Below are 27,668 nucleotides of genomic sequence, written 5' to 3'. Positions count from 1 at the left end.
AAGAAGAGGTAGAATGTGTGATAGACACAATAAATTGTTTTATGACAGTTGATAAAAGCATGGATATAGTAAAAACTTGGTGGACAGTGTAATCAACAACTTTCATAGGATACCAGTGATACTGAAGAATTCATAAAAAGGAAGAACTTGTACATTAAAAAAGGTATTTCATTTGAAAACAGAATAGAAAATATTGTAAAAATATCAAAAATTCAGCCAAATACCTACACTTCCTTTTGCTGGATTGAGAAAAATCAGACCAATGTAGTTCAGATATTATAATTAACATTGTATATCCTTCTAATCCGATTAGATAAATAATAAATAATGTCCTGTCTTCTAAAAATCAAAGTCTGCATATAACTAAGTAAACATTGATTGTTGAATGGATTAGGTTTTTAAACCAAAATATAATTTATCAGTAAATTAAAAAAATGTAACACATGAAAATTAATGCCTATAAAACAGACCAGATTTTTGAATGCATTAAGTTATCAGTTAATTACATTCATTATGTGTAAATATCCAACTATCAATACCATTAGATTTCGGAAAAGACAATTTTCCAATAAATCTATATTTACCATACTTAAATACACAACTATGAACATGTACAGCCAACAGTGTTTATACGATCTTTGGCTAGTTACATGTCCACCACCCCTTTTCATTTAAAATAATTAGCTAGAATACAGCTTTATTCAATTTTCCTGGTTACTATTATAGAATAGTTTATACAAGTAACCTATAGAGTGTAATGCCCTTAAGATGAACTTTAAGACAAACTAAAAAAAACAAACAAACACACACACACACTCATATGTAACCAAAGTAGGAAGTCTATTATTAGCCCAAGTTGTCCTTGCTGTGCTAGATGCTTTTCATGCTTGCTGTTTAAAAATAGTTCGAGATTTGTTTTTTCCTGAAGATATTTAATAAAGTTTTCAGAAAATTAGATTTACAAAGAAAACACTCACAGTTCCATCACATTTAACTGAATTTGTGATAATATTCTGTTCTTAATGTACAACCATCACAAATAAATACTAACACTTCCAACACTAGAGTATATTTTTCTCTCACCATAATGTGGCATTAGTAACAAGCAGACATCTTTATACTATTTGACTTTAATGGTACTACCAATCAGTTTTACACAGAATGTACCATTATTAAGTATAAACATTTCAACACCCACCAAAATAATGCTCTCTTTTAACCATAACATGTCAATAAAGTAATGATGTCAAATTCCAGATTTTATACATAATGTGTCACTATGTAGAAAAAAATATTAACACTTTATATCACAATGAAGTTAACAATGGTTATCAGTACATGACAATGAAAGATGGGAAAGACATTCCTATAACCCAATAATCTTCTATTACTATACCAAAATAATTTATTATAATTAGCTATAATGATGTTAAAGAACTATCTTTAATGTTTAAGTAAAGTGGAGTTTTGTGCTAGGTTAATATAAGAAAATTGTAACATTTAAAATATTATTTGTAGATACAGTTAAATTAATATCAGAAGTTTTATTTAGATTAAAGCTTGATTATACAAGTGATTGTTACAGTGTTGTTTCTGTTTATGTCTAATTAAGTGGAGTTAAACAAATATTACTTACTTTCAAATTTTACATTCACTAACCGTATTATAGTTACAACATTTGTTGTATTAATAACTCAGTAAAGATAAACATAAAACAGAATTTTTTCTAGATAACAGTTTTACAAATAACTGTACAAGAGCTACTATTAACAAAACAACCATAAGCATATAATTTTATAAATCAACTTTTTAAACATATGGTATGTTGAAACAGAATTATGGAAATATGAAGTCAACAAATTAGTTACTTTTAAACATACTTTATATCCAGGGAAGTGAGTAAAGCTTCTTTTCAAGAAGTACCATTTATCAGTTTTACAATTAATAAATTGTAAACAAATAAGTTACTCTGAAGTTTATACTGTGTAAAAGGTTTTTATTAACAAAGTATCAAATCTGCTAAACATTTAATAATGTAGCATATCAACAATTTTAACTCACCGTGGCTAAATATGAAGTTGGCCAAGTAGAGGTCAAGCTCACGGACGGAAACATTGATGTGGAAGGGGTTAACACATAAACTTGGGTGGAGGCACTCTGCAGATTTTTCTAACCTTTCACCATCAGTGCTTTCTAAGGGAATGGCTTTGAAAAGGATCACCATTACAAGATCCAATCGCCAAACCTTCAAACACCAAGGGGTATTAATATTACATGTTGCTTCTTCTACATTAGCATTCTTCTTCTACAAGGTGTTTGGAAAGTCACTGTGCAGTTTTGTCTGTTAATAAATATACAAGTGCACAGTGACTTTCCAAACACCCTGTACATTTGTACTAATCAGAGATATAAACTTTAAGAGCTACCAGTTATTCCTAGATCCCTACATGTCAAAACTGTATGTTAAATCTAACCAATCAGCACTATCAGTAACTACGAGCTAAAATTACACTTTGAAAAATTAACACTTAAAACTGTGAACTAAATCTAAGCTTGAGTAGTCAGCATTTCCAGAACTATAAACTAGAACCAAGTCTTGAATAATCAGAATCTCCAGAAACATATGCTAAGTCCTAATTAAATACTACTTCCAAAAACTATAAATCTCCTTATTTTAAAGACTCGTACATAATTTTAAGTTCATAACTGAATTTCACACTAGCTGAATGAACACATATACACATTAAATTATTGCTAAATATTAGTACATAAGAAACAATATTATTTTCTATCTTAAATTCAATGTGGTTATTCTATTTACCTTGTCTGCCTGTCTTAAACAGTCTATCCTCCTCATCTTTCCCTTCTGGTCTGGATTGCTCAAGACACACGTTGCTCGTTTCTTCCCAGTTATGCCTAGAACAAAGTCTTCCCTGCAATCCTGAGCTATGTCTTTCCTGAGTTTGCCCAACAAACGTGATGCCCATCTCTGCTTCACTTCTAAACTTTCACACTGGAACAAAGTAAAATCCCAACAAAAATTCCTTAGTTTCTATTTCAAACACTCTCAACATAACAGTTTAAAAATAAATATATCCTTAACATGAATTCACATTGTTCCATTCTAATTTATCAATTAAAAGAAAAAATAAACTTGTAAAACTTTTCAAAATGATTTCGTCTATTAATTTTCCATTTGTTAGACTGCAGAAAAAGTCCAATGAATTTAAAATCTACACAAACATTGTGTCTTCATTTCAACTTCAATACTGAAACGATATTTAACAATTTCCAAAAGTGCAAAGCAAACAACTTTATATTCTTTGATTATTTTGAAATTTCAAAGACAAATCTGGTTAAAAATGATTAATTAATTCCTACCACTAAGGCATAAGGAGAATAATTTAATTAATAGAAAAAACATTTATTCAGTAAATCGCACTTCGAATTTTTGCAAGTCTTTCAGTCAAGACAAAAATTTCTGCAAGTCTAGTAGCTTAAATACTTACAATTTGCATTGCCACGGTGTTTATATTTCATAGCAAAGCTACTAAGGTCATCTGTAACAATCTCTAATTTTTAACTACTAACCAGAGGGAGAAGGTAGATAACCAGAAGCAACCTATCACCCATTATCTGAGCTAAGGGAATTGTCACTCTTAAATGTACACACAGCTTAAGGTGTGGAGAATATTTTGTGGTTTCACATGGATTCAGATATGGATCACCAGCTCTGAAATTCTGTACAACACCACAGAATCAAGCCCTGTCCTAAAAACTAAATTATTTTACAGTTAGAAAACATCAGTGGTTGTAAATCCTGTTACCAAAAGTTATACTGTGAGCTTCCATTTAGAAAAAATATATCCAGAAGAACAATCTCCAGGAGAGAGAGTGTGTGTGTGCGCGCATGTGTGTATTACAATTTCATAATGATTCCGTTCTAAAATGTGTTCATTTGAAATCACCATGACAGAACACGCAATTATTTAATGCATATGAAAACAAGTTATGTATATTTAAGCAAATACATCAGCCTTGATATTCAGTACATCAACTGCTAATAAAATTTTATATCATAAACTCCAGCTTTCTATTCAGCCTATACTGAGTATGTACACAACAGTACGGGCAACCTCTGTAACTTGTATTCATTTACAGAACTGTAAGATATCTAGATTTTAGAGTATTTAAATTATAGCAACATCTGTTATTTCTATTCCACGTTTCTTCAACAGACTTTACGAATTTACATATATATTATATATTTTAGCCATCTTTAATTGTACTTTATCATACTCCACATACACACACACACACGTTCATTGATATCTGCATTAATAAGAATGATGTATGCATCCTGCCTTAAACAAGAGGATCTACTGAATATGTCAGAAAGTGAAAGTACACGTCCATATCACACCCCACCACTTCGGCCACGCGAGGATAACTCTTACTTTCAGAAAATCAGCACATAAATGGCTCTTTTTTCCTTCCCCCCATTCCCCTACTTTGAGATTTCTATCTTTATAGTCACAGTTCCCTACAACACTGATTGCTAATGTTTGGCCTAGTTTCACAACTCTCAACCGTGCTCCTTCCCCGCGGCACATGACGTAATGACTTTGATAACTATAGTTTATATTACGCTTCATGAAGTCAAAAAATAAGTCGTCCGTCTTTTTCCCCGTCAACTATGCCTGAGGAGTGACGAGCTTGCAGCCTACGCTATCTGTACGTGTAAGTTAAAAGTAACATACATGGTCTGGGTATAGTCATGAACGCGTTTCGATTACACAGCTCGTGCGGTCACGGTCTGTATTAAAACAGTTTTACGCAACTCCGTCTAAAACTTACGCACATTGGAACAAGTCTTGTTTCAACGCGACGCATCCCCGATGAAAAAAAATGTCCCGGCCTTTCACGGTTAAAGAAACAACTATATTTGTTTGTCAAACATTAAGGTAAATTTATAAATTAAATTTATGTTTCTAATCAATACAATATTTTAAAAACTGTATGAAGTGAACATAGAATATGCTTATACTGCAAAAAAAATTTAATTACAAACAACTAAATCGATATGACGATAGTACAGGAATGTCTACTACGTGAAACAATGTTCAATAATAAAGAAAGACGGAATACAATCAACACCGAATTAGAACCACTACACACGGCATTCAATAAATGAGGTTGCAAGTTCGAATCCCGCCAGGTCTCAGTTTTCACTCTACAGTATTACAGAAATGGGCAGTTGCACTAGTTCGACGTCACCACAACTGTCAGATCTAATTTATCATACCAGGTATTGTCGCTACGTTCAGCAAAATTTACTACATTAAATAAAAATCAATACAGGTAGCAAAAGTGTACTGAAATAAATGCATTTTGAAAATTAAAATAAATTATTAATACAAATATTGAAAGAACAATCGTTTCACAATGACAACATGAAACACATAAAATGAGATAGCTTCGCACCTATCATTCCTCCAAAGTGTATATTAAGTTAGTAGCACTGAAAGGTGCGTGGATGGTCTTATTTAATTGGACTTAAGTATTGTATGTTTACACCAAAACTATGTTTAATGTAAATTTTACATTTATTAAAAGTAGAAATGTCCACACCTGCAAAATGTTTAACTCACTTGGGCATTCAAAACGACTAACATAATTAGATTTTACTGATAAATTTGCCCACAAAAATTCCAATGTTCCTGGCGATCACGAATTCACAACTGAAGTAACTTTATCATACACTGAAACCCGGAGAGAACGGTTTTACGATTTTATTAACAAACGTTAAGGACTCTTACGATGTGATGTAAACCGTATCGAAACATTCCTACCTTAGGAGTATTTGTATGATTTTGAAATTCGGGCAAAGCTATACCAGGGCTATCTGCGTTAGCCGTCCCTAACTTAGCAGCGTAACACTAGAGGGAAGGTAGCTAATCATCACCACCGACCACCAACTCTTGGGCTACTCTTTTACCAGCGGATAATAGATTGACTGTCACATTATAATAGCCCTACGGTCGAATGGATGAAGTTTAGTGTGAAGATGATTCGAACCCACGACCCTAAGATTACGAGTCGAGCGCCCTAACCACCTGGCCATACCGAGCCCTTAGCAATGAAAGACAGCAGTGAAAATCCATAAGAGAAAGAGACTCGGGAAACAGTGAAAAGTATGGTTTAACAACTACTTTCAGACGAGTCTCTGTAAGCATGCTACAGTACATTCCTCTGTTAACAAAACGTACAACAACAATGCGATAAAGGCAAACTTGGATTTTCAATTCCGTTTGTGCAATAAATAAATGTGTGCAACTCACAATATTTTAATAAATCATGAACTAATACAATATCAGTAAACATTCAAGAACTAAAGCCAAAATAACAATCACCGTTATTTAACAGATTTAACGATATTACTGTTACTTTTCATATCACCTACGCCTATACAACATGATATACGATAGGGACTAATTCAATGGGTTAGTTGAAACGTTTACAGATTTGGTAAACTGGTGGATACACACGTTTTCCTATAGTCAAAGTAGCGTCAGGATAAAATACAAATAATCGTTGTACATAATATATTTTTATTATATATAATGCACACACGTCAGCTACCCACTTCGACTTGCTTATTTAGTCCAAGAAAAACGTAAATAACACTCGTCTATAGAAGCTAGTTTCATGCAGCTGATAATGGTTACTATACGCTCGAATATTCTGCCTGCCCCGAGTAACTTCAAGAATATTGAGTCTCTTTGTTCTTGCGTGTAGAGATAAAGCTTTTTTATTACTCTTACGCGTAGTGGTGGTGGTTGTGGTCGTTCGACTGATTCCACATACTACAACTACAGGCTATGTTTCAAATAATTCTATTAGCTTCGTTTAGTTCTAAAGCTTTCTCATTCTTTAACAAATGAACGTTATTGGCATTACATAAAAGGAACCTGTAATGTGTAGCATCTATTATTATAGTCATAACGATTTTATCTACAGTTTAAACATGCTTGTAAGCCACAAGGAAACCTTGTAAAACTAGAGTGAACGCAAAGATTATTAAATAGGCCCACGCCCGTCTAGTTCATACAAAACTACAAAACGACATTAAGAACGGTTTTTTTGCGTGATCCTGAATGAATAATAAAAAACAAGAAGCCCCTCTCTACCTGGTTTGCCGTGATGGCAAAGTGTTCAGTTCGATGATAATGTGTGATAGAACTGGAATTAAGTGTTCTGTCTTAAAGGGGAAGATAATATGGGAAAACTGTTGAAAAAATAACAAACATCTTCATTTGCAACATTTTTGAAAAGTCTTATTTTCGAGTTTCACACCTTATCGTTTTTTAATATACATATTCCATGGCTCTAACCTTCAGCTTCTGCATAATTTCCTACGCTGTTTCCAGTTTTCGTTTCTGTAATATTAACCATTTCAACACACAGAACTTTTGAAGCCCTAAGCTTCCACCTCCCCAGCAAAGTTTCCTACACTGTGTCTACATATCTTCTACGCATCTTAAGTTATTTCAGCATAGCAACACCAGCATAGGGACAAAAGAACGTACACTGCTCAAACATAAACTACATCACAAGCAAAAACGTTTAATTATTTTTATAATGTAGACATTTAAGCACAAGCTTCCTAAATCTCAGCTCAGTACTATATTCATTGTAACTGCAAAATATAAATGAATAGTAATTACCTTCTGATCTACTGTTACATAGATAGATTCCATTACGTTTCAATTTTATGTCTTTTCATTAACATCTGAATTAAACAAATGACTTTTTCTTACATTTATTTATTAACTTCCAAATCGCTAGTGTTATGTCCAATCTCAATCAACAATTTCTTTTAAATGCTATTTATTAACATACACATCTACCTTTCTACCTGTACAAGGTTCACATTTTTTAAAGAAGTTAAAATGACAGGGCTATTTTTCCAAAGAAATGTTAATCAGTCTCAAGGCCTACCTTCCACTGAAGAAAACAGTGCAAGTTTCTAATAGTTTGAACTTGTAGTGGTTAATAAGATATAGAGAACTGAAACACATAATAACAACTGTGCGCTTTCAGTTTAAAATATTACCAACAGCTACAAGTGATTCTGTACACGTGTATCTTCATATTAAAATGAAACGGTCTTTACCTGTAATTCCTCCTTACACCTTCTCTCCTCTTCCAGAGTCATCCGCTTCTCATGTTTTTTGTAATATTTTCTCTTAGCTGCCTGCAAGTTGAACCAGGTGTACGAGAAAGCCTTGACGTGAGGCAGGAGAGCCTCAATAAATGGATGAAATTCATCCTGAAAAACATATGGCGAACTATATAAGTAAACCACGTTACCCTCGAAAGACGTTAGTAACAAACGTGGTTTATGGTACACTCAACAAACATCTTTAATAACCAGTGCTAATCTTCACGGATAGCAAGTAATATAATACTTAACATATAGAATAATTACAATGAAAAATTTACACTACTATAGAAGCAACATTACAAAATAAAACGTTTTTCTTTTTTGAAAAACCAAAAAAATAACTTTACAATGAAGGGAAATTCATTCTACATAGCAAAAAAAAAAAAATCATTAAGCACAAAGTTATTTAAGCTACTTATTTTGTGTTCATCAAAATATACAACAGACCTTAAAATTAACATTTGTAACAAACTACGTCAACTACAACATGTGGACTCTCCTTTAAAAGAGCATGTTTCTTGATGGCGAGAAACCCACTTGAAATAAAAATGTATCTCGAAACGGCTGGCATGGATATTAACACTTTTATTGATAAGGAGAGAACAACGTTTCGACCTTCCTAGGTCATCTTCAGGTTAAGATTTTAACCAGTGGACCCAATTGTGCGCGTGTTACAGTTTCGCTAACTGGTTGATTGTTGTTAAGATCTTCTCAACCTGAAGATGACTTAAGAAGGTCGAAACGTTGTTCTCTCTTTATCAATAAAAGTATTAATATCCATTCCAGCCGTTCTGAGAGCATGCTTCTATGCAATCAATGGACGACGGTATGGGAATGCCATTTCATCCTTCAACCAGTGGAACCAATTGTGTGTGTATTACAGTTTTGCTAATTGGTTGGAGGTTGTTAAGCGCGCGGTTACACCACAACGGACTACCACTACATGTACAGAAACCTCAATTTTAGCGTTGTAAGCCTACAAACTGCTGAGCCACTGGCACGATCGTGTTTTGTTGGCGCGTACATCTATAATAAAAATGCATTTACACACAACTCATACACTACAGAAAGATGCTGTGTACATGCATGCTCTGATTTCCGTTCGCTGAATTTTTTTGTTTGTTTAAGAAAAGAGCCACAGTGGGCTATCTGCTGTGAGCACCGCGTGGATCTAACTCTGATTTTAGCGTTGAAGTCCGTAAATACACCGCTGTACCACTGAGGGACACTGAATACCGCTCGTTAAAAAGTAAGCACAAAACAATACACTGTCAAGAAAAATCGCATATCATTAGTCCTTTTGACTTGTTAATCTAATTAAAATAACTGACACATAAAACTGTAGATGAGATGTGTTTTTTGTTGCTGTTTTATCCCTTTGGTCTGTCTATCAATTAAATTTTCAATACTGTTATTTAGGTTTATTATAATATTTCTAGATAATGTTTTTATCGACTACCACAACTTTTTTTGGAAAATATACGAATGCTGCGAGTAAAGAAATTTAAAATTTGTTTATTTTGTACTGATTTTATCAACAGTAATATGTGCACAACGTAAAACGCAATTGTTTCTAGGTGGTATAGTCTGGCCTTGGTTACTAATGAAAGTCTAGCATATGTAAATAAGTTGCTAGCCTTGATTTGAGTGACCTAATTCTCAGTTCTTGCTGAACCGGTAGTACAAAGCAAGTGGTAATAACTGGTAATATGATTTTACTATGTACATGTATAATTGTGATCAGAAACTATTTCTAAACGGTTAAACTATTACAGGAAGTTTTTCATGGTCAGCAAAATAACATCGGAATAATGCGACTCAACGTTTACCTATTATAAAATACTTTTTTTTTTTCGGCTATCGTAGATCAAAGACGTGAAACCACAACACTGCGTCTTCTGTCAAAGGCAGCCTTGAGGTCTGTTAGCGCTGATAAACACGCAGCAAACCATACCATCAAGTTTCTTTGGAACATTATTTATTTTACTGTATTTTTATTTTATTGCTAGAGCTCCTATATTACGCTCAAATGACAAAAAAGAAAAAAAAGTTATCGATGAAATAAGATACGGGAAGGAAAAGTCATCGTTAATTGAACATTCCTTTTACGGAAGAGTATCATTGTGTGTAAGCAAGTAAACTGTAATTATTAACAGTTATTTATTTACAAATCAGAATTTATTTTAGAAATGAAGTAATTATTGATACTCATTGTACACACTATTTATGAAGTCAGAATACATTTAGCGCATAGCCGTCCCTAATTTTAAACTGACAGACTAGGGTTGAAGACAACAAACTTGTCAATAATGGCGTTTTTGAGGCAAAAGGACGTAAGCACGAACCCTTAGAATAATAGATACTACTGACACACACACACATTTAAGGTAAAAGTTATTATTGGGTCAGAACAGAATAATACTTAGTGATCAGGCTATTAACTTGGTCATCAAGTGCGGTACAATTTATCGGAGCAGGCAATATTTATGGTAACATTAAATAAAAGGTGTTAGTACTCAAAAACAGAATATATAGATATATACAGTTTGGGATTTATGATATAAAGAGTAGCGTACATAAATTTGAATTAAATATTTATCACATATATAAACGTTCTCCAAACATGACCAACAACAAAATAGCATAACCGTATACCTATATGTGAAAACAGAAAGTAACTTACCGAAGCTTATTATAGAGTTAATTACACTTTATCAAGGATGCTGAGAATTAAGTTAAACACAGCCACTCAAGTCAGGCGGCTGGTTGTCAGTAGCACCCTCAGTGTTCTAGATGAATTATTTACAGCATCTTAACAAATGTCACTACCAGTCTCGCGTTCACAAATTCATAACAACATGCTCGAAGTTTCTGTGACACAATAAATTAAGCATTTTGCTTAAACAGCCATGCTAGGGTATCAGAGATATTCCAAACACAATAGTAATGCTTTGAAATACTTGAAACCACGATGTTTAAACGTGTGACTACGGATTCGACAATGTGTACTTGAAGTGAAAAAGAAGGGGGAAGAGAAACATACAGGGGTTTTGTCTAGGATGAACTTATGAAATACTAGTACTTGTAATGAAGATAAATGCGCTAAAATTTCAAAGTATAAAGTATTTACTATTGTATTTTAACACTAAGTGAAACTGTTAATTCACAAAATCTTAAATAACAAACTTAGATAATTTCACTACTTATAAAGGCATTTAATTATACTGAACATTTCAGTAATTTTGACTACAAGACAGCACGATGGAAATGACAAAATATCCATAAAACCTTCCAGATTCCAAACAAAAAAAAATCGCAATATTATATCCAAGCATCGATTATTCTTCACTACTACCAAAAGAAGAACAAATATTCAAACATGAGATCACATGCGACGTTAGTAAATAAAGTCTGAGAGACGTTGCCATTCTCACCACAATGTAGGCTGGTTTTCTGCAACTTCATCTCTTACTAGTTCTACTGTTTCTAGTTTGTATACGTGAATTCTGAGACACGTTGCCATTCTCACCACCGTGTAAGTTAGTTTTCTGCAACTTCATCTCTTACTAGTTCTACCGTTTCTAATTTGTATGCATACATCTTCTGTTTCACACGTCTACCCTGTACGCGTGAAGCTGTAGATTTTTAGTCTACTTGTTTAATTATACACAGATAAGAAGTGTAACGAGTAATTAGACTAATCTGCAAAACACGTGGTGAAAAAGGGAGAAGAACCAGTAATATTTACATGTTAAGCTTTATATATATATATACTCCACAAATCTCATCTTTCTATAAGTACATTACTCCAAATAAGCCCTTTTATCAGAGTTTATTCCACCCGTTGTTATGTTGATTGCGTTAAACCAACTTAGCTTGCGCAATGTGAAGGAACGTCAAATGTTAGTTCTCAGTGGATTTTATATATTATTGAAATAAATATCTCAAATACCATCTTTCTAAATGACTATACCAGCCCATACAATTATCCCTTCCATTAGAGTAACAATTTTTCATACCCCACTTCAACAATACGATTTTTAAAGTGCTTATTGTTATGCGAGAGGCTATACAAAATATTATCCACGTTATATAAACTGCGCAAAAATCATACCCCGGATTTCAGTATCACCACTCAAGCTTACAGTTTAGACACTGTTGCACTCTTTAAAATTAGCAGCAGGTCTATATTGCTGATGTATAATAATATTAATACTTTTGCTATAACCTCTTCAATATATATTATTTCTCATTTTAACAAGATTAGCTGGGGTACCCGTATCCTGGACGGAAGTTATGTAAATTCATGATTAAGAAAAGGTTTGTCTTGTAATATGAAAACTTGTTTTTCTTTATACGTAGTTAAAAAAAAAAACGCCCATAGAAGTAGCAAAACCGTAAATTTGCATGCATCTCTGATGGACCCAATAAACCTTTATGCCAAATTCGGCGAAGATCCATCAACAGGGGCGAAGAAGTGGTTAAAACAACCACAAAAACACTCATAAGTCACGGACTTAATGAATTTCCGTTCTAATTTTGGTGAAGATCCATCCACACCCTGCGAAGTATTTACATGGACATACAACAGACAGTATTCTTATATTTATACAGATGGCGCCAGTGCATTAGATCCATGTGATGTGTTCATAACATCATGTCTGCACCCTGAGAATGGAGAAAAATAAAGTTCTCCGTGACAGGAAACGGAGACAAAACGGGAAAGTCGTGGCCCCTATTGCAAATTACATGCACACAGGATAAAAATTTCGCGAAGTTAGAGGTTGCACATCGCGTAATAAAAAAGTGTTTCCAGTATCATATAAGCAAGTTTCATTATAGTATGATTCCAAAAATGTAGCCATTTTAAATTATTGTGAAGACAATGCTGCGACTTTCTTTTTCATTATTTAACTTTACGGAGCAAAATCAGTAGACGTGTACGCGTGGCTTTCATAATTTTATTTAAACAAAAGTTAGTCTAGTTGTGAGCCTGAATATAAGATTCAATAAGCAATGCTAGCACACGTTGACAACGAGATATTTGTACAGTTACCTATAGTATTTGTTTTGCATATTAATATTTGATTGTTCGACGAATTTGTCCATCTAAAGGCGTGGTAAGTTTATCAGAGTTGAGATACAGTGATGTTAAGCTGTTTATTCAGCTTTGGTTTCAAATAATACTATGACACTTTCCATCATGACAGCAAGATCTTCCTATACAATCATCTTTTTAAGTGTGTCTTTCTGTATACATGTACACATACTACGAATACACTGGTACCTTATGTAATTAAAATATAGTCTATAAATACTTAGTGTTTCAGTTTTAAAACTGTCGTAATGAGGGAACATTCAGTCTTACATTTGAAGTAATCAGATATATATGCGCATAATATATCGTAACCAATATTTTGAATGGTCCGTTTTCGCTTAGGAATTCGATAGGACTGTTTTTCGGCGAATAAATAATGTGGAATTCTTGTCGGTCTCTACTATTAAGCACTGATGTACATAAAATAAAGCAGAGCACTTAACTAACGTATTTAGCTGCTACGATGATACTCGACTCAAACCATAGGATTCACATACTCAAGTCAATATGACAAGACAACTGAATATGACGTTCTTAAAATACAATCCATGACAATATGGGAACACATAGGTGTAATGTATTCAACCCATAAAAAATACAGAAACACCCGAATCTCAGGCCCGGCACAGCCAGATAGTAAAGGCATTCGACTCGTAATCAGAGGGTCGCGAGTTCGAATCTCCGTCACACCAAACATGCTCGCCCTTTCAGCCGTCGGGACGTTATATATGTTTCAGTCAATCCCACTATTCATTGGTAAAAGAATAGCCCAAAAGTTGGCGGTGGGTTGTGATAACTAGTTGCCTTCCTTCTAAATTAGGGACGACTAGCCCAGAAAGCCTTCGTGTATCTTTGCGCGAAATTCAAAACAAAACAAACCCGAGTCTTAACATATTTAACTATATAGCAGTACGGGAGAACACATGTCTAACGTGTTTAAGCAATACGGAAACACTTCATTCTAACGTGTTTAAAAAAATAGTTCTGGTACAGTTGAGTCAAACATACTTAAACTATAAAGTACCACAACACCTGAGTAACATTTAACTACACAGTAATATAAGGATGTTTCAGCGTAATGTATTTAGACTATTCAATAATACGAATACATTCGAATCTAACGTGTTAAGGTACACATTTGTATCGAATTACTCGAGTCTGACGTATGTAATCTATAAAGTAATACCGAAACACTGGTGTCTAATATTTTTAACTATACAATAATACAAAGACATTTCAATCTAACGTACTTAAGCTACACGGTAATATGGAAACAGTTAAGTATAACGTTTAATTATACGGTACATAAACAATTCAGTGTAACTTATTTAAACTAAACATTTAAATTTGAGTAGATAAATTACTTAGTCTAAATATTTTACTTTACCTAGTTTAAATATACATATAAATGAACACTTAATTACTATTTTTTTTTTAATTTTACACAATTAAATCGGAAAATACCAGAAAATGTTTACGTTATTTATATGATAGTTATTGCATGGACCATCACAGCATGCTGATGTCCAAACGCTATGTTCAGACACACTTTTAAATATAAATAAAAAAACCTATTATCCAATATATATTACTATTATTGCGTAAAATAACTTTTTAATCGTGAGTCCGACTTTCCAATCGAACGAGCGAAAAACACCAGTTTTTATTTAGTAATCTTACTCGCTATGACAAAGTTAAACTATTCAAGCATTAAACAAGCTTGTGCAAAAGAATAGTTATTTAATCCAGTTGTAATGAGATATTGCTGTTAGACCTATTATATTTTTTTTTAATATTACGTTCCTTTTCATTCCCTTCCTTTTTTCAAGAAGTGTATAATAATATTTCAACCATATGTCCACCCTAACAATTGCCGACAAAACAACTGTATTGTATGAAACGGCTTAAATAAAAATGTCCAGACGACAGCCGTAGCTGTTGTATCCTAGCTAGCTTTATGAGCTCTGTATTGAGCGAAACGCGTCGTAGAAATAAATACGGAGGACACAGCGCAGTTGTACACTATTATACACGTTTCTTCTACAAAATTCCAAAGGGCCGAATAAATAATGTAGTGTTAAAAATACAATAGGCATATCGTTAGTGCTTTATAAAAGTATATAATTCATTATAATCATCTTCACCGACTTAAAAAAGGAATAACACCATAACAAGTTTACTTTCTTTTCTACGAGCTTTTAAACACATTTCAGCCAAGATGATATTTGCAATGCTGACACAAATCTAACACTTGTAAATACAGCGTTTATAATCCTAACTGAGATACCTATAACGGGCTTGTATAAAACATTCATTTGTCTCTTTTAGTTATGTAACAAACTTACGATAAATTACACACCAAACAACAGATGCGTGTAAAAAACTTATAACCAACTTTTGTTACTTTATGAACGCGTAGAAAAACAGCACATGTAATAAATCTATTTTTATAAAATATTCACAAGGCTACTTTTACAGCTTAACAACAGTCTTGTGGTCCTGACAAAAAACAAGAAAAAAGCAATACATATAAAGATCTTCCCCCTCGTTCAACAGCAGGCATGTGGAAGCAACTGCATTCCTAAAAAAAACTTCTATAAACATTAAATAGGCCCACTTTTGTCACCTCGCAAAGATATAGTAATTACTCTCTTAATAGCCGCCGTACATAAATTAAAATACTTATTACCCAGTCAAATTACACTAAAGGTGTGTATAAAACTAGCATGAAACAGTGTATTTTTATCAAAAGGCTTGTAAAAAATATTTCTTTGCTGTAATAACAACACATTTTTATAAACTATTCGATTACGTAACAATAGAAATCTGATAAGAATACAACTGTTTCGTAACATTAGCTTAAACGAACTGCATAAATTAAACTTGTTTAAAGTAAAAAAAAATATGATATGCGACATATTCCTAATTATTTTCTAACACATGAAAGAGGGCATCTTAAATGCATATCCAACAGTTCTTAAAACGTATTATAAATATATCGGTTTGGCATCTATGGGTAATCTTTGGATTATGTTTATAAATTTACTCTAGCGATTATCTATACATACTAAAGCGTTAGGGTATTAAAAAGTTTTAGAGTTTCTATACATACGTGTGTACACTGGCATATACTTCGGAAATATTAAAAGTTTATTTCTTCCTCAACACGCACTTAATCCATGAATTCACTGAAATAATGTACTTACTCCCCAGAATTTTGCGTCAATCATCCCCTTTCTCAAGATCTTCGGATGCTCACAGTGGACCAGGTACTGGCATACATAAGACGGAATACACTGTTACACTGGCAACATTCCCAAAATAAAACGTTTACTCTCTCGAGAAATACGCACAATCTTCAGTGTGTGTGTGCTCTCGCTCCTCTTCACACCCATACACGCGCACATCTCCTTCCCCCACGCAGCTTAGTTCTAGTTTCTAATTTAACTTTCTGAACAGTTGTAAATTAAACATAAAAAAAAATGGTTGACAACTCCACAAAGTGTTATTTTTCTACTTAGTTTCTCAAGCCAGAAGGGAATATTTCTGAACGTCTGGTGTGAAACAGTAAGTGTATTTAAAAAGCCTTAACTTACCAGAGGCATACAGTCCTAGAAGGTGATCGTTACTGTTTACGATGGCCCCGCAGGTTACCATGAGAATCGAAAGCACTCAGCGATTCTTTCAGCGCCGTCTAGGGGACAAAATACGGAAACAAATGAGTAGAAGTGTAATGCTCGAAAAACGTAATTAACTCAGCGGATAGTGGAAAGTCCATCTAACACGTTTATATATACTGTTAAAGGTTTGCTATATTTATAAATTTCAGAGAATTATGGCGCATGCACTAAACGAACCAATGTCATAATACCATTTGTAATTGATTGTAAATAGCCGAAAATTATTTATGCATTCTTACGAGTCGAAAGTTCACAAAGCTTAAACTAACATGTAGATGTTAACAACGTATAACTTGTACACACTATAACTCAAACCGAAACTTTACTTCTGACATTGTGATGTTTAAACTATACTGTTTAGAATATACGTTTAAGATACCAAATTGAACACTATTTCAATTTAAAATACCAGTTGTTATAAAAGAGATGATCCATCGTTAACATTAGCAACCAATAATTCAATGAAACTATCTAAGCAGCCAATAAGCGATTAGTTTAAGCATTCACTCAAACGATCATGCAAATATACCAGACTATGTTGTTCACGAAAACGTTTACCCTAAATGACTAACTTTACCGTGAATAACTTAACGTCACATAAATCGATTCAAATTTTTAAAACAAATTATTTTGTTTATAATTAAGTAATTATCACTTAAAGAAGTAGCAATGTTTTTGGGTTTTTTTACTTTATTTGTATTATAAATGTGTTATTCTTAAACCAGCGTAAGACAAGAGAGACACTTACAATTCTTTAACTGGGGCAAGACAAGTTTAATATAAGACTATGACCCATTTCTTTTCCAAGTTAGATGCTTTATCTCAAATAACAAACAAAAACACCATCTCAGCGGACTTGCAATTCTGTGTAAAGGCTCTCCGAGTTTACTACAATTTTTTAAACTGCCGACTTATACGATCAAAGTATAAATTTCACCTCTTATTAATTGTTAACGACCTTCGTGCTACTGTACTAAACGAAATAATCTCCTATTGCTATTGTAAGAATTAAGTTGTACAATGTTAAGTACTGCTAATTATTGTGCACAAACCAGAAACGAAATACGATACGATATTGCAAGTTTCACAACCGTTTGACATTACTGTATAGGTTAATTCTCCCGTTAACAGCCTTACGAATTATCTTTACATTGCGCCTGCATCAAAAGTTGATCCGATGTTACTCAGTCGAAGAAGGTACCTCAATATTTAATAACTTAGGTCAACCCTACATTTAATGTTTATGTTGGTCAACTTTACAATACATGTAATAAACATCTAAAATTATAAAGGTGACTTTATTTAAAGAATATCATGCTAATTGTAAATTTACTGTAACTATGAATAAAACCTTCGCCAAGAGGAAGGAGTCTTAATGACAAATACAGATCATGTTAGTTATTTACATTGCATGGTGTTTGACCCATGTAACAACGAATTTTCATATAATAACATGACGAGTCGCCGCAAATGAAAAATAAAATGCTAGCTCTCGCAGATTTTGTTTACAGCAATGCCCAACCATTTTGTAAAATATGAAGCCACAAATAAACTTACGACTGATTTTTATTTCACATCTTATTCTAAGAAGAGCTTCTGTACAGTGTTGGCACAAACATGCAATGCATCAATTTCATAAATAGACTATCAATAAGCCGGTAAACAGTACCGACAAGGGTTTTGGTTTGGTTTGTTTGGGAATTTCGCACAAAGCTACTCGAGGGCTATCTGTGCTAGCCGTCCCTAATTTAGCAGTGTAAGACTAGAGGGAAGGCAGCTAGTCATCACCACCCACCGCCAACTCTTGGGCTACTCTTTTACCAACGAATAGTGGGATTGACCGTCACATTATACACCCCCACGGCTGGGAGGGCGAGCATGTTTAGCGCGACGCGGGCGCGAACCCGCGACCCTCGGATTACGAGTCGCACGCCTTACGCGCTAGGCCATGCCGGGCCAACCGACAAGGGAAGATGATGACTACAAAGGGACGTGAAATCAACTAATAACCTCTCTAAACACAAGACCGCCACTAACATTTCGAAAATTCACAAAACTGGTCATCCAGGAACATCACATATAGCCAAAAAATTATTTCTGGAAAGTGTCACATACTGTTAATCAATTTTGCATATGACAATTCACAAAGTTCTTATATTACCTTAGTAAAAAAAAAAAAAGTGTACAAACGGTGTTCTAAAGACCGACATAGTTGAAGTTTTGCTTCAACTCACGAAAGTAAAACAAAACGGAACAATGTTCTGAAAATAAAATGTGCAGATGAAATATGGAAACTTGTAGCAACAATGGATCAGCCCTGAGTATGCTTGAACGACTGCAACAGGAATCAGGTGGTTTGACCACATAAGGACTTTCCAATACGATCAGAGAATGGAACGATTACGTGCGAGATTTTTCTCGTATCATGGAAAATTTACATTTAGCGAAATACTTAAAAGGTAATTAGTGACGATCAAATTATTCTGATACTACACAGGTTAAATTTTGTTCTGCGAAGTAACGTCTTGAGCTTTAGATTTTTTTTTTCACTACTAGTAATCCTAAAAATCACATATCAAAAACTTCAGTGAAGTTAGTCCGATTAACTCAAGAGTATGTTTGTTTTGAATTTCGCGCAAAGCTACTCGAGGGCTATCTGCGCTAGCCGTCCCTAATTTAGCAGTGTAAGACTAGAGGGAAGGCAGCTAGTCATCACCACCCACTGCCAACTTTTGGGCTACTCTTTTACCAACGAATAGTGGGATTGACCGTCACATTATAACGTCCCCACGGCTAAAAGGGGCGAGCATGTTTGGTGCGACCGGGATTTGAACCCGCCACCCTCTGATTACAAGTCGAACTAACTCAAGAATCATTCACTAGTAGTATTTTCTAAGCAACTCATTATGGACACAGAGGGGATTTCTTTACTACGTTTCCTGGGTCATTATTCCATTAAAGACATGCGCAAAAAGTGAAGCACACCACCCTTGAAATATTGTTTCAATGTTTGCTTTATATATACAAGTATAGTTGTGAGACAATGTGTATTGTTTCGTAACTTACCCACGCTTTGACTTACGATTATATACAGATGTACGCCAACAACACGCCTCAAAACAAAAGTTAACGTGATAACTGCCGAAATCTTTTTCAATCAATCTAAAAACGGAAGATAAGTTTTACTAGTAATAAACTATTGTTTTCCGGTGGTACAGGAATCAAAACAATACAAATTCACTACTCTTGTGCAGTTGCTTTGATATAATACTTATGCATACCAATATAACACACTACTTGCTGTTATGCTTTTGATATGATACTACAAGTAAAACTTGATGCAACTTTCACTTTTATACGTAATTGTTAAGCTGCTGCTCTGGCATAGCAGGTGCACAACACTGACGTGACGTCCACTACTTTCTGCAGCTGCTGCTCTGACGCAGCCGATGTACAACACTGACGTGACGTCCACTACTTTCTGCAGCTGCTGCTCTGACGCAGCAGATGTACAACACTGACGTGACGTCCACTACTTTCTGCAGCTGCTGCTCTGACGCAGCAGATGTACAACACTGACGTGACGTCCACTACTTTCTGCAGCTGCTGCTCTGACGCAGCAGATGTACAACACTGACGTGACGTCCACTACTTTATGCAGCTGCTTCTCTGAGAAAGTGCACGTACCAAATGCTGAAGTGCACAACTTGCTGTTACGTTGCTGCTCTGACACAACAGAAGTGTCAAACCGAAGCAATATTTTTACTTATATGGAAATCTTAATCTACTACTCATTCCACTAAGTATCAAGTTGAAGTAATATTAAACCTGACCCTAAGATGTCGCTATAATAATAATGATACGCATCCACTTTGTCACTTTACATCGATTCTGAATACATACTAATAATCACTAATGACACTAATAAGTGTTAATTTATAGAAAAATTTTACATTCATAACCTTACGTACATAAATCACCCAACACCACAATCTTAATTCTATAACTATCACATACAGAAAATTTTGCGACTTGTTACAATATAAGAATTTCAATTTCACCAAACACTCAATACATAACAGTTTACATCACTGACTTCACAACATGTAAAATATGTTACAGCTATCAAACCTTACATACACCACGTTTGCCAAACACTTAACTCTACAACATGTAAAAAGGAATATAATATTCATTAAAACCAGAGTTTACATATACAACAATGATAGTAAAACATTTAACTCAAAAATTATTCTTATAGAAACTCATAGAAGAAAAAAATAAAGTTTGGAGTTTACCAATTCTTAACTAGAAATACAGAAATGAAAGCAACTTGCACTGTTACAATTTACACTAATATTTCTCACAAAAATCTGTAGACCCATACATATTATTAGGAAAATTCACTGCTTTCTTAATACAAAATCTATACTATTATCAAAATTTTAACCACTATTGGAAATTTAAAGTTTCATATTTTACTGTTGTGACTTAACTTCCAATCTGTTTTGTTATAATAAAATGTTGACTTCTTTAGCTATAACATATAAACACTTAAATTTATTTAAGATGATTACTTTCTTAATGCAGCTGCATTTCCATTTATTCTATGCTCTGCAATGTTACAAAAAAAAACAACTAATCTCTACAGAACAGTTTGTACAACAAAATTAACATTTCACTTGTAATTAGGTCAATTAATGCAAGAATATATCATAATTATAGTCTTCTTAATTGTTAGATTTATCTTTTAGTAAACTTATAAGTTAACAAGTTAAAAAGATGAATAACTATCCATTTTCACAAAAACATCATAATTACAAATGAACTGACTGGAAATGAGACCTCTTTCTTATATACAATTCTCAAAATCTGTCAATGACATATGCCAAACAAATTCATTTTTTGCCATTATTAATAGTTTCACTGTTGTGAGCTCAGGATTTTAAATATTAAAAGTTCTTGTTGTTCTTTTTTGAAGTGGTGAAATTTAATTATTTACAAATAACCCAAGACTTAAAATTACTTTTACAAAAATAAGATTAGAAAAATAACACTGCACAACAAAGTTTTTGCTTCTTGAACATTGTTGGGTGTTCCTTATAGATTTTTGGCTACTGATCATGAAAATCATATCCAAATTTGCCCATCACGTACAGTTTCATCAAAATATTTAGTTTCACCAGGACATTGCTACAATGGAAAAATGATATCGGGGCAACTGGAATCCGTCAATGCTTGCTGACTACTGTTGGACACTGCAACGTGATGCACCAGACATTGAATACAAACGAAAATCAGGAGTAAAACACTTTTATGTATGTTGAACTTAATAGCATATTAGAAACATAAATGCAATTAAATACCTTATTGCTGGTAAACAGTTAACTGTCTATTTCTCAGAGTGCCTACGTGATGAGGCAAAACCAAAACTATATTTGTGCATACCCACCAGATATCTGTCACAATCAGCAAAAACTTTTCAGGAAGCAAAACGTTTCAAAAAATTGTTGTGCAGTGTAATTAGCATGACATTTAAAAAAACAATTAAAACAAGAACTAATCACCTCCTTTAAAGCAATCCATTAGCACTTGACTACTTGAAAGGTAAGGAAAAATTTCCTTTAGAAGACACAATATTGAAAAAAAAAAGTAAAAGGCCACAAATGCATGTGTCAGAATGTAAATTAGATTAGTGATAGCTGTTAACACAAAGGGTATTTCTTCAAACAGCCAATGCAAATAATTACACTAACACATTTCTACATTCATAATTCTTTATCCATATGATTGTTTTTAAATGTGGATGGCAGATTTCCATGCATAAAAATGTTATTCGATGTGCTAAATCATTAAGTAAAAACACAGAAAAAATAAAACTGAAAGAAGGAAATTCTGTCTTTCAAAGTTACCTTTTACCTACAACAAAAGCAACTAAGTAATCAAATTTAAAGTAGTAACATGCCTCACACCATCAGGCAAATCATTTAACAAGTTTATAACAACAAAAAAGTGTACATCTAAGCTTACAGAGCTTAAAGTTATTACATAATAAATACAAGTTTGTATTTCCAACTTAATTTAGTCCAGTCCATCATTCAAACAGATCAGCCATAAAAAAGATTGCCTTAGCTCAAAATAATGTCAAACACCTCTAGTTCTTGTATGCTTCAAAAACAAAAAATCATTCTGTGGTACTATTAAATGGGCCCAAATTATTACCTCAATAATAAAACAAGACACAATGCACACATTTTGGCAACTTTAAAACTGTTTGAACAATTTCGGACAATGGCTTTTATACCCACATATCATATAATGTGACCATGATGTCATCATAACATACGACTGTATTTATTGTCTTTCAAATAAACTGCTCTACACAACAATATTCATAACACTATGTGCATCAGTTTATTAAAAGATGAAATACCTGCATATCACAATTCTAGAACCTATTTTCAGTATGTTTGTCATTCTTGTAAAGAAGTGGCCTCAAATTGCACACACACAACTTTCATACCCAATACCAACAACGTTCTATTTCTAAAATAAAAATATTTTTCTTTTTTCATTACACCTAAACACAAGGTGTAACATCTTAACATCTTTAGTGTTTCATCAACAATCCTATATTCTCCACTTCTAGTAATAGTAATCCACAACTGATTTTAATCTAGTTAAAAGTTTAAAGATCTGGAAATACTAATTCAGTAAAAAACACCAATTCTATCCTTGAATGTTAATTTCATTTCTTCCATTTTAACAGCATATACAGAAATACAAGTTTATATGGCATACTGATACAAGTCTTTATCATCACATTTTTTCCCTTTGCTTACACGACTTAGCGTACAACTGATACTATTTTTACCCTTCAAAAATCACAACAATGTACCAAAACAATTAATCAACAGAAATATTCATTCTCAAAAACTGAAATACTCATTTTACACATTCATCCAAGTTTAATTTGTAAAAATATAAATGATCCACAAAAAAAAGCATACATCCTATTCACAGACATTTCAAGGTTTTACCATTACAGCAAAGAGAATAAGCAAGCTACGATAGTCTGGTTTAATATTTGTAATGTTAGTTCATGCCATACTTTAGACTTCCAGGTATGAAGACAAACACACATAAACACTCACACCATTTCACGGGACATTTGATAACAATATACCAATATTACCGACAGGTAGCAACATCTTGGCTCTGCTCACACTGTCAGAGCTTGGGAAATGTTGGCAAGACAACTTCAATCTTTTTGATAACCTGAGTGAGAAGTGTCATGTACAATATCTAAGAAGCCACCATGGTAACAGCATTTTTCAATATTTAGCAACAGGGCAGGCATCTAGATTTTAAATAAAACAGCTGATGGACCTGACAACACTTATTAGAATTGAGAATGAAGTGTAATAAGTAGTGTGAATAAAACCTTTTAAGTTCATATAATGAATAAATAAAAAAATATGTTTCTCATTTTAATGGGGGGGGGACAACAAGTTCACTGGTATTATATCACAACATAGGAAACAACAGTGGACCACTTAGTTCTTTAAAGCTGTTTTGTACAACCATTCACAAGTAAAAATTTAAACACATTTTATTATTTAGGAAATCTAGATGCCAGTCATAATGTGCTGGTTTCCAATGTTGACAGCAGGCAAATCACATACAATAACACGTGATTTAGTTTTACTTTCTCAAAATATGCATTACTTTCAATAATATACAAGTATAGCTACACAGACATTTATGCATACAACAAACTTATAACAGGTCAATTCTTACAGCTTAATTATGTTTAAACTAATTTCAATTGGGTTTTATAATAAATATGTTACTGCTCATGTCCAAATATTGTTTAGTAACAGCTCCCACTCTATGGTTTATTCACTATAATATCATAACAAGAAATACACAAAGTACAAATGAGCTTTTTTTTTTTAAAGTAAATAAATCCCTTTGTAGTTCCAGAGCAATTTGGTTCCCTACTTGAAAAAACTCGAAAGTAGGTTATCCTACATTTCATGTGTAATTTTGACACACAAGCCTATTTAACTGTTTCACTGCAATGTTCACATAATGTCCCCCACTATGAGACTAATACTAACACGTCCTTTTTTACAGCACTGCAATGAATAAAAATATGGGACATCATATAAGAATTTTTCAACCTCAAAAAATGGGATATTAACCTTTTGCAAATTAATTATGCATCAGCATGCTAACAATAATTTTAGCAATCTTTAGCTTTTAAACAATGGCAAGTACAATTTTTATGCAAGATTTCTGTGAGGCGAGATATTAAGTTAAATTGCAAAATGATTACAAGTTTGAAGACCACTAATACATTAATAACTTCTTTGATTATTCAGGTAAGCAGAAAGCAGAATATAAACATTTTGATTGTAAGCTGCTTGGATGAAAAAAATAAAAGATTGTAATTAATTGGATCTAATAACCCATGTTAGTAGTAAAGTATCCCAAGGGACAGTGCTTGGGTCTTTGATTTTTCTTACTTACATTAATGATAGCAATAGGGCATGATTAACAACTTAATAATGCTTTCCAAGACATGAAACTTATAATTTCTGGCTTGATAAATATTTGAATGATATCAGATATAGGTTATAGAAGAACATGACACAATAAGTGGCAGAGATTTAGAAAACCAACATTAATTATAGATTTTGGATCACAAGTTTCAAATAGATAAAGCACCAGTAGAATTTTGTGACTGAAGAAATGAATTTTAGCTATCAAAGCATTACTCTGTTGCTAATAATAAAGGTGACAGAATTTGTGTACTTATGGACATACTAATAAAAAAGGTAAAAAAGAAGTAACTACTTTTCTGTACAAATGCTAATTAGGCTTCACTTGCAATAGTATGTACAGTTTTGGTCTCCTTAACAAATTACTGGAAAATGCTCAGAACTAGTAAAATGAATGCTGGTATGAACAGGTTATCTTATAGATCTCACAATTTATTTTCTCTGAAAGAGGGTAAGAGGTGATCTTACTGTAGTTTACAAGACTATCTAACAGATCAGTATGATAAAGCCTTTTCTCTTTTTATCTGTGCTACACTCTGAAGATAATAGGAACAAGTTTGAGCTTTGTGAAAATAACAGACTAGGCTAAATTAAGAGTTTTATTTTTCTAAAATAGGGTGATTAACCTGTGAATTGAATTGCATTTGGCAGTAATGGACAAAAGTAGAGCCCAGCATGGCCAGGTGGGTGAAGGCGTATGACTCGTAATCTGAGGGTCGCGGGTTTGCACCCCCGTCGCACCAAATATGCTCACCTTTTCAGCTGTGGGGGCATTATAATGTGATGGCCAATCCCACTATTCATTGGTAAAAGAGTAGCCCAAGAGTTGGAAGTGGGTGATGATGATTAGCTGCCTTCCCTCTAGTCTTACACTTCTAAATTAGGGACAGCTAGTGCAGATAGCCCTCAAGTAGCTTTGTGTAAAATTCAAAAACAAGCAAAGAGAAAAAAGTAGTTTACTAGAGGAAATTGATGTTTCTTGAAGAGTAAAAGCCTAGTTTATTTTTTCCTTTTTTCTTAAATTCCTCAAGATTGGGTATGAAAGGACAGCATTTAAGCTGAAAGAGCAAAAGGCTCCTACATGTCTATAAAATATGTTACAGTTTAAATCACAAATATTAGGCTTAGGTGTCAATGCATTAATTGCAATCAACTAATTCTTTATGCATATTTGGTGCAAATTTTCTGCAATGTTTTACTTTTCACTCAGAAAAATACTTGTTTTTAGACTTTTCTTTTTCCATGCTTTTAACTTTCTAATTTTACATCAAAGTTATCAGTTTCTGCCATATACTATAAATCAGTATGATAATTAATTTAGCCTACTTTCAGTTAAAATTTATGATACGGTTTGAAATATACATAAATCCAAATTACAGATCAACACGGCTACTACCCGTTATCATTATTAACTAATATTACGGTAAGATAATTTAAAGTATTTATTATGTTTAGTTTAATATATTTATACGTGGTAGGCCTGTGTTTACCGCATGTAGGCGATTTATTACTATTATGGTAAAGTAAAACGTTTACCGTTAACTTTGGTAATTAATGCTGATAAAGAATCTAATTATAAAGATGACAAAAACTAAAGTAATGGGCCTAGGCCATAGATAGCCTTACACTTTACAGTTACATCTTAGACTTACAGGAACAACAAACTACATTAGGCTTATCACTCTGGATACACATATATATCATTATCTGTACATCAACAAAATGGACCAATGTAACTTGTAAGCGGTCACAATACAGATTTCGTCATGCATGAATCATGAAAATGATAAACTATATATGTTACTATTAGTATACTAGTATTAATAACTTAACTAGCAAACGTAAACTTGCTAGGCCTAATTAAAATCACTTACCATGCCCGCTTTAGGTATTTTAATTTTATGGTGGTCTGCATAATATACATCAACTAATAAAACACCCTGGTATAATAAGATACTATCCTCAAAAGGACGACAGCACAAGTATTGATCGTAATCACAGTCGACTAGCCCCAACCATTAGTATTATCCAAATGTCGCCAAACCTAGTAGCAATACCAGTAATATGATGAAACGTAGTATAGTGTTTTGCTGCTA

At 33.3% G+C, this 27,668-nt stretch overlaps 1 protein-coding gene across 27 annotated transcripts in view; it reads right to left on the bottom strand.

The window, feature by feature from the left end:
• Positions 1–27,668, bottom strand: part of LOC143249567 (nuclear factor 1 X-type-like) — a 68,360-nt gene extending 40,692 nt beyond the window's left edge. For 6 of the 27 annotated variants that reach the window (XM_076499637.1, XM_076499646.1, XM_076499648.1 and 3 more), the window contains exons 1-4: positions 16,532–16,865; positions 8,177–8,332; positions 2,822–3,013; positions 2,062–2,245 (exon numbers count right to left, since the gene is read on the bottom strand). In XM_076499637.1, the coding sequence (XP_076355752.1) occupies positions 2,062–2,245; positions 2,822–3,013; positions 8,177–8,332; positions 16,532–16,555 (556 nt within the window). In that variant the 5' untranslated portion in view covers positions 16,556–16,865. Of the gene's footprint in view, positions 1–2,061; positions 2,246–2,821; positions 3,014–3,509; positions 4,056–8,176; positions 8,333–8,674; positions 8,923–16,437; positions 17,020–24,200; positions 24,284–27,446 lie in introns of those variants that run through there. The other 21 variants (XM_076499642.1, XM_076499641.1, XM_076499650.1 and 18 more) reach the window with 16 other exon arrangements.

This window comes from Tachypleus tridentatus, chromosome 4, assembly GCF_004210375.1.
Source record: "Tachypleus tridentatus isolate NWPU-2018 chromosome 4, ASM421037v1, whole genome shotgun sequence".
Classification (NCBI taxonomy): domain Eukaryota; kingdom Metazoa; phylum Arthropoda; class Merostomata; order Xiphosura; family Limulidae; genus Tachypleus; species Tachypleus tridentatus.
Note: the sequence above shows the minus strand (reverse complement) of the source record. Positions and strands in the feature narration are given on the sequence as shown.